Raw genomic sequence first — 15,097 nt, forward strand, 5'->3', positions numbered from 1 at the left:
TGTTTCCTCTACTTGTCCCTCTTCCAGTTTGATGTATAGTAAATAACTATACATTTTAAAATCAGTTTTTCTTCTACCCCTGTTAATATTTTATCTAGTTCAGTTAATTCTGTATAAAAACCATATAGCTTTGCATCTTTTTCATATCTAGAATGTATCTGCAGTTGTGCATACTGTGTCAAATCAATCCTTTGATCACTCAATTCTTGTTTATTTTTGAGTCCCCCTTATTTAATATATTTGATATATATTTGATATGAAACAGGAAAGCTAAAAGAACAAGAAAATCTGCAAAACCAAAACTCATATAAGAAAATATTTGTTTCTTATACTCAGAATCAGATTTGTGAATATGGCTGAATGATTTTTGTATTAAATACCCAAATCATTTATGTTGGAGAAGAAAGAAAATAACCTCAATAGTTAAATACAGTGTATCTCTATATTAAGCAGGGATATACAAACAGGTGCACAAACTTTCAATCATAAAAGATCTGGTTTGGGATCGTCTCTGACAAGCTTAAATGGGAATATTTTGTTCCAGATACAGACCAAAAATGGTTATTTCAGAACAGAAATGGTTTGGTGTAGATAAAACCGGGGGGTTGAGGGACAAAACTATGAACCATTTTCTATTCAGAAAGTTCAGTAGAACTCCTGGTGTATAATGATTTATTCAGGGATTGAACAACATAAAAATCCATTAAAAATCTATTTTATATACATGCCTAATTTTACGTTATGTTGCATCCACATTCAACTACTGAAGATTGCAGACAAAGACTACAGGAACTTACAACAGTGACTGTTAGTGACTGTTCAAAGTTACAATGGTACTGAAAAAAGTGACTTATGACTGTTTTTCACCCTTATGACCATTGTAGCATCCTCATGATCAAAATTCAGATGCTTGGCAATTGGTTCATATTTATGACGGTTGCAAAGTCCTGGGGTATGTGACCAACTTCTGTGACTTTCTGACAAGCAAAGTCAATGGGGAAGCCAGATTCGCTTAACAACCATGTTACTGACTTAACAAATGCAATGATTCATCTAAGAACTGTGGCAAAAAAGTCGTACAATGGAGCAAACTCACTTAACAAATGTTTCACTTAGCAACATATATTTTGGACTCAATTGTGATTGTACAATATTTTACAATTTCTTCTTTAGAATTTCATTGTACCAGAATTATATGTGTGAATATCTCCTAAAGGAGTAAATGTAGCTGGGATATTTTGAGAACAAAGACAAACAGCATCCATGCACAATAAAGTGATTATTATATCTAATGAATAACAAAATATAATGGTTAGTTTTTAAAAACCCTATTTTTTTCTGCCTTTAAGTCAGTCTTGACTCTTGACTACAGTCTGGGCAACTCCCTGCAGTTTTCTTGGCAAAATTTCAGAAGTGGTTTGCCATTGCCTGCTTCCTAAGGCTGAGAAAGAGTGAGTGGCCAAAGGTCACCCAATTGTGCTGGGTGGGACTAGCTCATGGTTTCTTGGTTTCTAGCCTGATGCCTTAACACTACACATAAAAACAGATACCACATATTTTTTCATGTTTTATGATCATTGCAGGCCACACATTTTATTAAGAAGCAAAGAGATGATTTTCATCAGAGGTGGTATTCATAAGGTTCTGACCAGTTCTGGACAATCGGTAGTGGAAATTGTGAGTAATTTGGAGAACCGGCAAATACCACCTCTGACTGGAGATTTTACAGTATCCTTCCCCTGCCACGCCCACCAAGCCACACCCACAGAACCGGTAGTAAAAAAAATTTGAATCCCATAGGTGAGAAAGTGTAACCTTTATTCCCTCTTAAACAAAGACTTTCAATTTGCAATCCTAACACTTATTCTGATCCGTGAAATTAGTATGTACACCTTATATAAATTGACAGACTTTCTATAATATCAACACAGAATTATGAATATGGATTTCCATTTCTAAGAATTGTGATTTTATATTGCACACACGATAATTAGGACATTTCCATTTCAATTCACATCAACATTTGCATACTCTGAAGCACAGACGATGGATCACATTTACAGAAATCTGGTTATAAAAAATGAAAATATGAGACAAAAATAATCATCTGCAATACTGACAGAGCAAAAGAAAAAATAAAGCAATTCAATTTTTGCTGGTTTGATGGAATAGCAGCTGATACGCTTTTACTTTTTAGACATGTGCAAACTTTACTTAAACCGATTTAAAATGCTCACTTGTTTCAATTAGCATTGATTTCATGAATATGGATGATCAGTATGCTTTGTTTAGTTATTTCCTGATTTTTTTAAAATATGGTAACTGTAAAATTCAATCATCAAATTACATATTTTATTAGTATGCTATTTTATAAGATTGGTTGACTGATCCGTCCTTTCAATTTAAATTCCTAGTTTCTTAGCAATTGATAAAGTATAATTTTCTACAATCACCATCACTGCATAGTTTGCATCAAAAATCTGAGAAAGAGTATAAAGATTTGCTCCTCTCCATATGAGCCAAATTGGGCTCCATATGTGGCCACTATGCACCTAGGCCAATATCTGTCCAGGGCTACATATGGCCTAAGGTACCTGATCTATATGGTTTCTCATAGTCAAATCTTATTTGCATAAAGGGAGTCTCATATGGTTTGTAGAACCTAAATAAATAATCATGAATATGATAACACAGCACACATTAATGGGAACCCCCAAAAGTCAAACAGTTGTTTATTTTCAGAAATGGAAAATCTTGTAATGAAATGCTTGCTGTTGATGGAAGTATTGACTGGATTCTTTCAGTCTAAAGAATGATTCTTTCAGTCTAAGCATGATTTATAAATCAAATTAAAACATGGTAAACCCAAACAACAAAACTTCATTATGACTTAATGCAACATGTACAGTATCTTCCCAAATACCAAATACGTAGCTATCTATTAATAATCTTTGGTTCATTAAAAAACTGATGAAAAAGGTGAGTCTTGGCATTATTTTGAAATAACTTCCTTTTGAATGTAATTGCAACTATGATGAAAAAAACATAAACACTGAGTCTGTAAATGACTGGCCACTATAATATAGTTATTCAATTTCCCAGAAATCAAGGCAAACATAATGTCTGTTAAATAACCACTTTTACTTATAATGAAAATCCTGATTCAACATTATTTGAGGGATAGGGTAGCTGCTTTTTCTGAATGTCTATTAAATAATAAAATATAAGTTACATAATATCATAAACAAACACAAAAACATTTTTCATTGTTTAGGTCATACTGTCATTAACCAATTTATTTAATTTGACACAAATAACATAAATTAATGTGTGTGTTTTTAAAAGCTTTAATCCAGACTATTTAGACTATTTCAGTGGATACATCCCATTTCTGAGAATGTTGAGAAAGAAATATAGTCCATTCTATGTATTAATCAGTTATCTATTAAATTGAATTTTTATTGTACCAGCTTCTGTGGAGTAAGGCTTTTTGTGGAATTTGATATCTTTATCCCATGACAATACTTCAATAGGCTGGTTTGCTTAGGGTCAGTTTCCATTATATGAAACATGAGTAGTGGCCCTATTGTTGGAGCACATGCTGGATTTTTAATACATTGTATAGAAAGTCAGTTCAGTGTAGTGGTTAAGGTGCTGCGCTAGAAACCAGGAGACTAGTTCTAGTCCTGCTTTCATCACAAAGCCAACTGAATTCTCTGTCATTTCTGAGAAGAAGACAAACCATTTCAGACAATCTTGGTTAGAAAACTGTAGGAGTTAGTCCAAGCGGTTACCAAGCATCAACATTAACTTGAAAGCACAAATTAAAGTCTAAAAAATAAGAAGGAGGTGATCATACCAACAATACATAATTATTAGTCAATTAGGGGATAAATTTTGAAATAGACTCAGAAACTGAAGCTTCCAAAAAAAAACACCTCAAAATCTTTCCACAAGGCTGTGAACACAGAGCAATTTTGCAGGGCTCTTTAGGCTTTTGTGACTATTAAATTCCAGTCACCAGAACTGTATGTTGATTAGATTATTTTGTTTGCTGATTTGACCAATGAATATTTTACTTCCATTTTGTTGTATTTAACTGTAAACTACTGAGAGCTGATCTGATTGAACAAGGAAACTGAGCATTTCCAATAGCCTAATGATTACTATTGTCCCTACTTATCACTGTTATGTAGGAACTAATGCAGGGGTAGGATTCTTCCGGTTCGGTCTGATTCAGGTGAACCAGTTGCTCCGAGAATTAGCTGAGAGTGAACAGGTTCAATTTGCTCCAATGATCAGCTATTTGGCCCACCCGCCTGCCCGGGCCCTAGACTGTACTTTATATCTTGCTTTTCAAGCTTAGCTAATTCGCGCGGCACAGCAGATTGCCATGTGTCAGCTGTTTAACAGACAGGGATTGCTGGAGAAGGTCATTAGCAAATGTTCTGCGTGTGTGCAAAGCTCATGTTTGGCATGCACATGTGCTCACCAAACCAGTTGTTACACTGGTTGAATTGCACCCCTGAACTATTGTACATCTATGTGCATCTGTTATCCCCAAATAAAGACTTAACAATGCGTTACACAACACAAACTTGCTTGTTTTGGAAATTTATCTTTAAAAATCAGAATATAATTTCATCACAGAAGAATATTTGAAAAATGAAAAGACAAATAACAAAGATTATAGAAAATAGCCTATACTGTTACTCTACCAAATGTATGGCTTTTTATCTGTCAGAATTCTAAGTACATATATAAATGTTCTTTAAAATCTTTCCCTAGGAGGGACAGCTATAAGCACCAGTGGGAGTACAATAGGTACAATTTGCTACTTGACCTGGTGGCAGCTAGTAAATTACATGCAACCCCCAGTACACAGTGTACTTTCCTAGATTCCCCGGCGTTAAACTATAGTCTCAATGATTACAGCACATTTGATCATTATGTTATTGGGCATATATTACCATATTTTGAAAAAGCTTTATGTGAATTAATGCAAGAAGTGAAGTTTTATTGATACAATCTTAAAGAAAGCCTTTTTAAATCAATAAAATGTTATTTAATTGTATTAATTTCAAATATGCTTTTTCTCACAAAACCTGGAAAGGGGACTGCAATCAAATTGAGGCTGTGCTTATTTATTCATGGCATACTTATGCAAATATTTAGAAATGTAAATGTAAGGGAATGCAGGCCCAGAATGGCACATTGGTAAACAGCTAGAAAGAATTCTAATATACTTTTAAAATACTGATTGTTACATTAGCAGTAGGGTTCAGGGTCAGTATGAATGATCAGTGTTTCTGCTATGTGTTTCTGCTAGCAGGAACTTAAAATATTACTGTTCTTGGATAAGTTTTTTTTAAAAATGGGTCCTTAAGAAATTGTATTAAAATTACACAATAATAAAGATATTACACTGTTGACTTGAATTTTTCTAATGCAAAATCCAAGTTCATACAAAGAAAGTTGTTTTAGCAAGAAACTGCAGGAATTTCCAAAATTGACATAAAATAAGCTATATATATGCATTAGGAATAAAATATACAATATATTATGGCACAGAGACAGAAGGCAATACTAAATATATATATATATATTTTCAAGGTTCATTGAATTGAATGGATCTGATTTCTAATAAATATGTTTGGAATTCTTAAATAGTTTCTCTTTAACTGAACAGTTCCATTCATACAGTATATTCGGATGTGCTATTGTATCCAATAGCATTTACTTCCTAGCTGAATATGGATAGAATTACAATCTTAATGTATCAATGAATAGTTACTCCACCTATTAGCAAGTAAATGAACTGTGCCAGCTTTCTAGTGACATCTCTCTTTCCCTCTTACTATTGCAGGATCCTACCTACAAATGTCAGCATCATTTAACAGAGATTATGAGTTGTAGGATTTCTGGTGGTGGGGAGAAATAATTTTACAAACTAAGATAATCCTGAAACATTCATTATCATTTGTGCAAGTTTACTGTCATTTAGCATAATCATAACAACTGACAATTACACAAGGCTTCCGTGTATCAGTTCAATAGACTACATGCCTTTATTTGCTTCCAAGCAATTATTGCAGGCAAAAAATAAAATATTATTTTCCTCTTCATCAAAGCCTCTAAAAGTTCCGATACAGTCTTTAAATACTGTACAACTATATGTTTTAATTTTGATTTGTAGAAAGAAGGTAGGCAAGCTTAATATTATTAACTTATGTTGTAATGCATGCAATAATGATAATAATAAATAATAATAAAGATGAAAAAGGATGAAGGGGAAACTGCTTTAAAATTCTATTGGCAATGAAACAACAGTTCAAAGTTTTAAAAAAACTATGTAATGTTTTGTCACAACAATGCAAGAAATAAAATTAAAACATAGTCTTTATCAAGCAAATTAATATTTTCATAAGAATGCACAAATCATAATTGTTGTTTTCATCATCTTTGCCTTGAAAGATGAGTGGCATTTCTCTCTACAAGAAAAGGCTCTCTAGTATTTCAAGGTGAATATACCAAGATACTAAGAACTAACAATATGAACAACATCCTTTTTAAAAATTCTTTCCCTTTAGTTTTTACCTAATGCCTAGGACATGATGACACAGGCAACACTGACTGATCAGTGCTACCTGGAATGCAAACCGGTAATAAATATCCCACCATAACTTTAGCACTTGAGCACAAATTCTTCTTTACCCAGTGAAATCATGAAAATCCTGAAGCAGCATCACACTGTATTAAGACCTGGGCATGGCTATCCAAGCCTTTAGCTATACCTCTCTCTATCTTTCCCTCTCTCCCTCCCTCCCTCCCTCCCTCTCTCTCTCTATCAGTGCATGCATTCACTGAGTTTTTCTTTGTTTGCTAGCAATACATTGTACAAAGAGACAGGCAAATTTGAAAGTAACCATTAAGCTGTCTTTATAGAATGCTGCAATACACCACTAAATTAATAAACAAAGAAAGCCCAGTATACCTTTTACAAGTCTCCTCAGAATCTGACATCGGCATTTAAACGAGACAGCTATCATTCTTGCTCACCGCCTTCAGAGGCCAAGTATACTCCTAAGGCTCCACTTCAGAGGATGCAGTAGAAGCATATGAATTCCTCATCCACATACCAGAGGAAAGAAAGGTAGTCCCAGTGGGGAGTGACAAAGCTTAATTTCTCTTGGCTGATGCAGAGATCAGCTCCATATCATCGAGCAAAGCTATGTCATTCAGTGCTGCTCCGACGACTGCCACCGCTTGCAGAATCAGCTGAATAGCTTAAAAAGCAGTATTTAACAGCAGCAAGGCATCAAATGGTGTTAAGATCCCAACAAAGATGCTAAACACGGCTTTGCTGCCATCTCCTCCACTATGGTATGGTATTGTACAGCAAGCATCGGCTTCTGTTCCAGGCAAACAGCCATGCATTTTAGCACAATCAGGGGATTTCACCCCCCTTCTCCTGCTTTCTCAATCCTTCAGATATTTAACTCTCTGTTAGGATCGTGTGCTGAGTTATTGAGCACCAAATATATCCTCATTCTTGACTGCAGATAGCCAAAAAAGTGAACTGATTTTCAATTTAAAGATAATTTCAAAGGATGCCTTACAGTTCCTGAGAATGAAGGGGAAAGAGGAGAAAAGGAGAGAAACCCAGAGGAGGCTTTCTAAGACGGTATAGTCATTAATCATAGTAATGATGCTAAAACAGGCAACACACAGGGAGCCAGGAATGAGAAAAGAACATAAGCTCTAACTTATGTCTATACATTTATCCTTTTAGCCTTGTAGTAATAATCTACTATAACATTACCAAATTTTGCACATGATTCCACAACACTCAAGTTTTTTTTTAACAGCCTCTTATCTGTCAAGCAAATAAATTTTCCTATTTATACTTTTATCATAAAACAATGAGATAAAACAACATTTTTCGATCCTTGTTGGCCAACTGCATCTCTTTTTGTGGTCAAAACAATTAGGAAGATCCCATTATAAGACTTCAAAGCTGACTGGCACTCACTTTTTAACACTGGTTTCTCTTTCTCAATTCTTTTATAAAATGAAGAAATTTGAAAGTCCCTGGTGTTACAGTTATTATTATTTCTCCCAGTTTTTCTCAGATCATAATCAAATCTTTGTTTTAATCTTAGATCATAACAAAGATAAACTTTATAAAAGCAAAAAATGATATCAAACAATTTTGCATATACAGATGATCAGAGAAAAATAAACAATCAAATGACAAACATGGCAAAAGAATTACAGAATTTGCCAGTTTAATTTAGGAATTAACTGAAACATTGGCATAATTTGTGCAGCTGCCTGAGCAAAACTGTCATAGCCACAAGCACTCTCTAAGTGTTTGTTAGCACCAAATAATTTTGGGGGGGATCAGTCCAGCATTCTTCCCCAAACTGGTTCAAATAATTTCATATAGACTACCGCAAGAGATAATAAATAAATAAATCTCCATGTAACTTCCTTGACATTTGGACATAAGGAACCTTTTTGAACCAGGCTCAAAATATAGGTGGTCCTCGGCTTTACAATAGCACTTAAGACTGATATACGGCTTCACAGTGCTTTACAGCTTCTCTAGGCAGTTTACAGAGTCAGCATATTGCCCCCAACAATCTGGGTCCTCATCTGACCAACCTTGGAAGGATGGAAGGCTGAGTCAACCTTGAGCTGGTGAGGATCAAACTCCTGGCTATGGGCAGTTAGCTTACAGTACTACATTCTAACAACTGCACCACCACAGTTCTTTGTTCGTTTAGTGACTGTTTAAACTTACAATGGCACTTAAAAAAGTGACTTGTGACCAATTTTCACATTTGCCCTTTGCAGCATCCCCATGGTCACGTGATCAAAATTCAGACATTTGGCAACTGGCATGTATTTATGACAGCTGCACTGTTGGGGTAATGTGAACACCATTTGTAATCTTCCCAGCTGGCTTCCGATAAGCAAAGTCAATGGGGGAAGCCAGATTTGCTTAACGACTGCATGATTCACTTAACAACTGCAGTAATTTGCTTAATACATCAAGTTAGAAACTTAGAGATAATGAGTTCACCTTTAGGCATGAAGTCAATTGAGTGACCATGGAACAATCTCCTTCTCTCAGCCTTAGGAAAAAAGCAATGGCAAACCACTTCAGAAAAATGGTATCAAGAAATCTGCAGTGACTTGTCCATGCAGTGGATACGATGCACTGGTGAAATTGAAAGATTATACCTTGCAGGTTGATTTTTATAAAACATTTAAACACAGGGCTACATTTTGGTTTTGTTGCTACCAGGGGTGGGATTCTACCAGTTTGGCCTCGTCCGGGCGAACCGGTAGCTCTGAAGATCAGCTGGGAGCTAACCGGTTCACTCCGAAGATCAAGGTATTTTTTTTCCCCCCTCCACCGATCAGCTGTTTTCTGAAGATCAGCTGTGCCACACAATTTAGGTTAGCTAGAAAGCAGGAAATTGTCAGATTTCTTGCTTTCTAGCTAATCTAAATCACATGCCACAGCTGATACCCCCCTTGCGGTTGTATTGCTTCGCCCAGGAGGCTTCCCTGAGGCCCAGGAGGCAAAAAAACCCACCCATGCCCACCCAGTCACATGACCACCTGGCCACGCCCAGAGAACCGGTAATTAAAAAATTTGCATCCCACCCCTGGTTATTACCTACTGATTATCCACATGCAGTTCATAGATCAGTCCATAGCTGGAAAGATTGGGGACTGCAGTCCATAGATCAGCAGTCCCCAACCTTTCTGGCTCCATGGCAGTGGTGGCAGTGGGAGGGGAGGGTTTCACACATGAAACCGAGTCCCATGCATGGGCAAATGAAGCTTAATGCATTCAACTGCCACTTGTGTGGACCAGTTCCCAACAGGATGTGACCTGATACTGATCCATGGTCTGAGATGATTGTTCTGTTTAAAGAAGGCAGGAGAAAGAAATCTAATGAAAAATAAATTATTTTTAGTATTTTTATTGTTTTTAGTATTCTTAACTGTAATAAGCCACCCTGTGTCATTGACTGAGATGGGCGGTTGTAGAAATAATTAATTTAGGTACAAGAAATGATGGACTAAACCCTGGAACTATGTTGTTCATTATTTAGCTCTATTCCTCATTTACTCCAAAAGACAAGCATTTAAATAACCCCTTAGGGGTTCAAGGCGGGAGTTCCAGGCTTGAGTATTGATGACAAATTCTATCTCCTGCCTTTGCCTAGAGTAGCCTCAGAATGAGATAGGCAGCTAATAAATTTAACAAATAAATAAAATTATCTGAGAAGGATCTGAGTCAGAAATTAAACATCCTAAGAAAAACTTAACTTTCACAATGGAGAAAAAAAGCAGGTGCACTTCTAGAGGCATCAAAAAGAATTGTTTTTAACAATTCATGGAGGAGTGATTCAAAAAGATGCTTCAGGCATTCAGGGAAAGTACAAAGCATTTGTCTATAACTTTGTAAAGCAGCTGCATCTTTTCCTAGGATTGGGCACTAATAATAAAAATTGTTTCTATTAAATGAAGAATTTGCTGTATCTGATAAGCATTTGATAAGCTGAAATTTTATAAAACGATTTATTGGCAGCTGGAAGTTACTTTTGGGGCTTTACACTGAGCAAGCCTATTCTTAGATAAGGAATATAATCTATATCAAGTGGAATATCAAAAAGGGATCAAAAATCATAGCTGTGACCTATCTTCTGCAATACATATTTCACAGATCAAACAGCCAAGTTCCAATGAGAAAATAAGGATGGTTCTTTATCAGCCCAAAGACTGAAAAATATTCCTCGCATAGGTGTAACAATATGTATAGTATTTCAAATTTGCTACTTCTTAAACTCTGGATCAATATTAGAATCTATCAAATATAGTTTGAGTATATCTCACATTCAATAATACTGTTCTGCAGTCAGTGATTTTCAAATATTTGAGGTTAAAGAAAGTAGAAATGACTCACAAATAATAATGATCGTATCTTACCATGGGAGAATATGTCATACATTTCATTCCATTATATTTAGACTGGTACTTTACAATCTAAGAATACTAGACAATAAGGGCTATGATTGTTATCTATTATCTGACCTATAGGTAAAGCCCCCAACATAATATTTGTTCCAATTCCTCAATCAGGAAATAAAAACTAAAGATTTTATGTTGTCAGTTCTTAAAACTATAAAATTATAATAACCTATCAAATAAAGACCAAGATAATCAAAGCCAGTCCGTGTTAGGATTACTGATCAAAATGGATACAAAAAAGAAAGTAACAGATTAATATAATTTAGGACTACAAGTATTTGTTGACTTACAAACAGTCGTTACATGACTAGTTGGAGTTACAACAGTTTGAGAAAAGGTTGAGAAAATAGCTATAAAGCACTTCTGGCCACCATAAAATGTCACACTGACACTTCTAGGTCACATGAACACATTGTCAACAACTTTGTTGTTGGCACTCTGTGCCGGATGTCAACAAATACTTGTAGTTTATCTCCTGCAAGATAAAAAGTACCACACTGAACTGTGTTGTCGGCATTTCTTGACTCAGGACACCAGAATGTCACACAGATTTGGGGCACTTAGCAACTGTATCATAATTACAAATGGTCACAGAGTCCCTTGGTCACATGTCACAATTCCAAACATTTTTTTGTCAGCTTCCAGAAAAAAACAACACCCATTCAGGAGTATAGATTTGAATTTACAAGTGTGAGATATACTTAATGACTGCATGATTCAACCTTATGGCTACCATAAAATAGTTCATAAAATCAGTCTGGCCACATGGGTATGGTCAATTGTAGTAAAAAATCTAAGGACTTCCTTTATGACTGCCAATCAGTCATTAAGATGACAGCAGAGATAACTCTCTTTCCTGCCAATGAATGGTTTTCTGGAAGTTTAATACTACATGAAGAATCCCAGGAAAATTTCAGATGCATATCCTCTTCTTACACAGATGCAAAGGGACTAAACACTTTTACTTTTATTTGTAATTAACCACAATTCATCATTTTATCTAACCCTTCTATTAAGGGGAATGTAGCTATCATTCAGGAAAACAATTAGGAATCATAAGGTAGGGCTTGAAGCTGGCTTGTTTCTCTAAATTATTGTTGAAATTTACCAATGCATAACAAATTAATTTAGTCATATTAAATTATTAAAATTTACTCTCTCTAAGATTCAGATCAGGTTGGGGATCATTTCTGTCCTATATCTATGCCCTGACATATGTAAAACCGATTTTGCCTGAATACTTTCATCTACTACCATTTCCACCTTGGTTATGTAGACTTCCCAAATTAGACACCATCAGATTGGATAAATAGTTTGGTTAAGATCAAGTACTGTTTCCTAGAAATATGATTGACCTCCCAACGCACATTACCTTATCTTGCAATCCAACAGAGCATATGTGATTGATTTACTATACTTTACTGCAAGCTTCTCCAGAGAACACAATTATCTTCTGTATTTTAACATTCCTTTTCAGAAACTATGCTGACTATGCAGTAAGGATAACTGTAATATCCTTCCACTGTTTTATTGTAGTAAAACCAGTGAAACTATCTAATTTATACACTATGTAAGGAGAACTGAAATAATGTTGTTTCATAGCTTACTTATGAGCCTGAGGGAGAATATCAAGGTTTGATGAGTTAGTGATGTCATTTGACTGTTTTCTGCTACGTTTGTACTTTCATATAACATTGTGACTATTGTATCCTGCAAAAATGGCTAAAAATAGTGACTGCTTATTTTCACAGGAAGATACAAAATTGCATTAATATTTAAATAATTTAAACATTGAATGATTTGAAATATTATAAGGAAATAATATCCATTGCTCTATTGCTTAAATCTAAACTATGATAGCTTACCTGGTATATTAAGACTATTCAATACCAGTCATATTAACATGTTCATAGTCTTTGTAAAAATTATACAAATCCTCAATCTTTCTTTTTCAAATTATTTAAAATTATGTCCATGGCAGTAACAATAGTGTAATTGAATTTATATGCTATGATAAGTAGATTCAAAGATGAATATATTATGACATGATTTTCAACCTTTCAATTAAAGGAAAGTCCTTCAACCATAAGAAACTGCACCAACTGCACCAAGAATTTGGAGAATGGTGAAAATCAGCCCTTTCCAACCTGATGCCCTCTAGATGTGTTAGATTCTAATTCCCACCATTGCCAGCTAGCATGGTCATGTTGGATGATGGATGTTTTAATTCAATACACCTGGAGGATGCCACACTGGGAAGGTTATTTTAGATAGACACTCAGATTCCCTATGGCATTGCACAAACGCAAAACAGAACAAAACAAATATAAAACTTGACCAAGGGATTTTTGAATGTCAGATAAAATTCTTCAAAATCACAGTTTCATAAACTACATCTTGAAAATTATTATGTTAGGCTAAAGGAATTTTATTTTAATAGTTTTAATAGTTTTTGCATATATACAGCAGTTTTCTGGAAACTCAATCACAGAATTGTACATCTATATACTGAACAAAGCTGGCTCATAACATTGATATTGGTGAGCTGAAATGTATAGATTTTATTTAGCAGCAGTGTTAGGAGACATATGCCCAGTAATTTTTAAAATGTCACCAATTCTTATATACTAATAATGTGGTAATTTTGCAGTTGTGGCAAATTCCTCAGTTTTAACTTGTGGAACACCTTAAGTGGCAAAACAAGCAAAAATCTTCTGAAAACAACTAAGAATCCTAAGTATTTTGTCAGCCTGATTAATAAAGGACTTAAACAACTTGATCATACTATATAATGAAATAAACCATAGTAAGTATTTCTTCATCAGAATTAAAGAATAAAATGTGCAATTAAAAGAAAAGGCATTATGCATTGCCCATTCTATCAATATAGTTCATGACAGAATCTAAGCAAAAATAAGGCAAAAAATCTATACAGGAAAACGACTGCTTGTTTCTACTAGCAACATGCATATAATTAAAGGCTCTGGGATTTAATGTAATCCCCAAAGCAGCAGATCTCTCTGTCTGAAGAAGAGGTTTCACTTGCTGTTGTAGAGGCATAAACCTATGTAATTCTAGTAAGATATTGTATTTTTCAGCTGGTCATAATGTTGATCTGCTATTAAAGGCTAGGACAATTTAAAAATAAATAATTACTCTCTTAGTTTGATTGAAAACTTGATTTTTCAATTAAAATTATTTCACACAGTAGGGATGGTAAAAGCCCCTGCCTTTAGTTCCTACAGTACCAAATGGGTTTATGACATTAATGAGTGTTATTATATTGTATTGTGTAGTGTTCTCTTTGGTTATAGTTTCATACAATTTTGCAGTTCTATTATGTGACAATTTTATACAACACTGCATACTTATCTGAAACTATACTTCCTTAATAGAATTCATGTAATCTAACTGCCCAGCCTGCCTAATCTCTGGAGACTTCATTGTTCCTTCAAGTTTGCTGTTTCAGAAGGAGTTTGGTAAGAGCTCCACCTATTCCTCTAACCTTACAATTCTGTAAGGCTCTATACGGGTATATAAACCATAGCTTTGAATGTGCATTCCTCATTACAAACATACCCTTTTGGGATGTGAAAAAGAATGTGATCATAAGGTGACCTAATGGAGTTTTCCAAGGCTGCATCAGTGTGTGAGCAAATGTGTATTCTAGAAAGCTGGATTAAGGTGGAAGATGATCACGTATAGCTGTTCCACAGATTCTATTTGGGTATTGCATTGAGGGAAGGCTGCTAATGTTGTACTTCTTGTGGAATGAGTGCAAATTGGAAGGAAGCATAATATTTCTCAGCAGATAGTTTCCATTTTCCATTTGAAAAATTCTTAAGCAGCAGCTTGGAGGATGAAGATAAATACTTTTAGCACTTTGGGGAGATGGTGCATGCTAAGAAGAAAGCATGTTAAGAACTGTATCTAAAATAGAACAGAAAAGCATGGCACATAGCTATGGAAAGAACCAGAAGGTTCTTATATATATATATGTCTGCAGAATAAAAGTTACATTTGCATTTACATTTGCATCCTGTTG

General features: G+C 34.8%; 1 protein-coding gene across 14 annotated transcripts in view; it reads right to left on the minus strand.

Moving 5' to 3' along the window:
* GRIP1 (glutamate receptor interacting protein 1) overlaps positions 1–15,097 on the minus strand; it is a 286,681-nt gene that overhangs the window by 110,912 nt on the left and 160,672 nt on the right. The window contains exon 1 of one of the 14 annotated variants that reach the window (XM_087935572.1): positions 6,995–7,317. The exons of the other annotated variants lie outside the window; for them this stretch is intronic. Within the exon in view, the coding sequence (XP_087791698.1) occupies positions 6,995–7,049 (55 nt within the window). The 5' untranslated portion in view covers positions 7,050–7,317. Of the gene's footprint in view, positions 1–6,994; positions 7,318–15,097 lie in introns of those variants that run through there. 14 annotated transcript variants of the gene reach the window in all.

Source organism: Pseudonaja textilis, chromosome 5 (genome assembly GCF_049901715.1).
Source record: "Pseudonaja textilis isolate UNSWEBS1 chromosome 5, rPseTex1.2, whole genome shotgun sequence".
NCBI classification, from domain to species: Eukaryota; Metazoa; Chordata; class Lepidosauria; order Squamata; family Elapidae; genus Pseudonaja; species Pseudonaja textilis.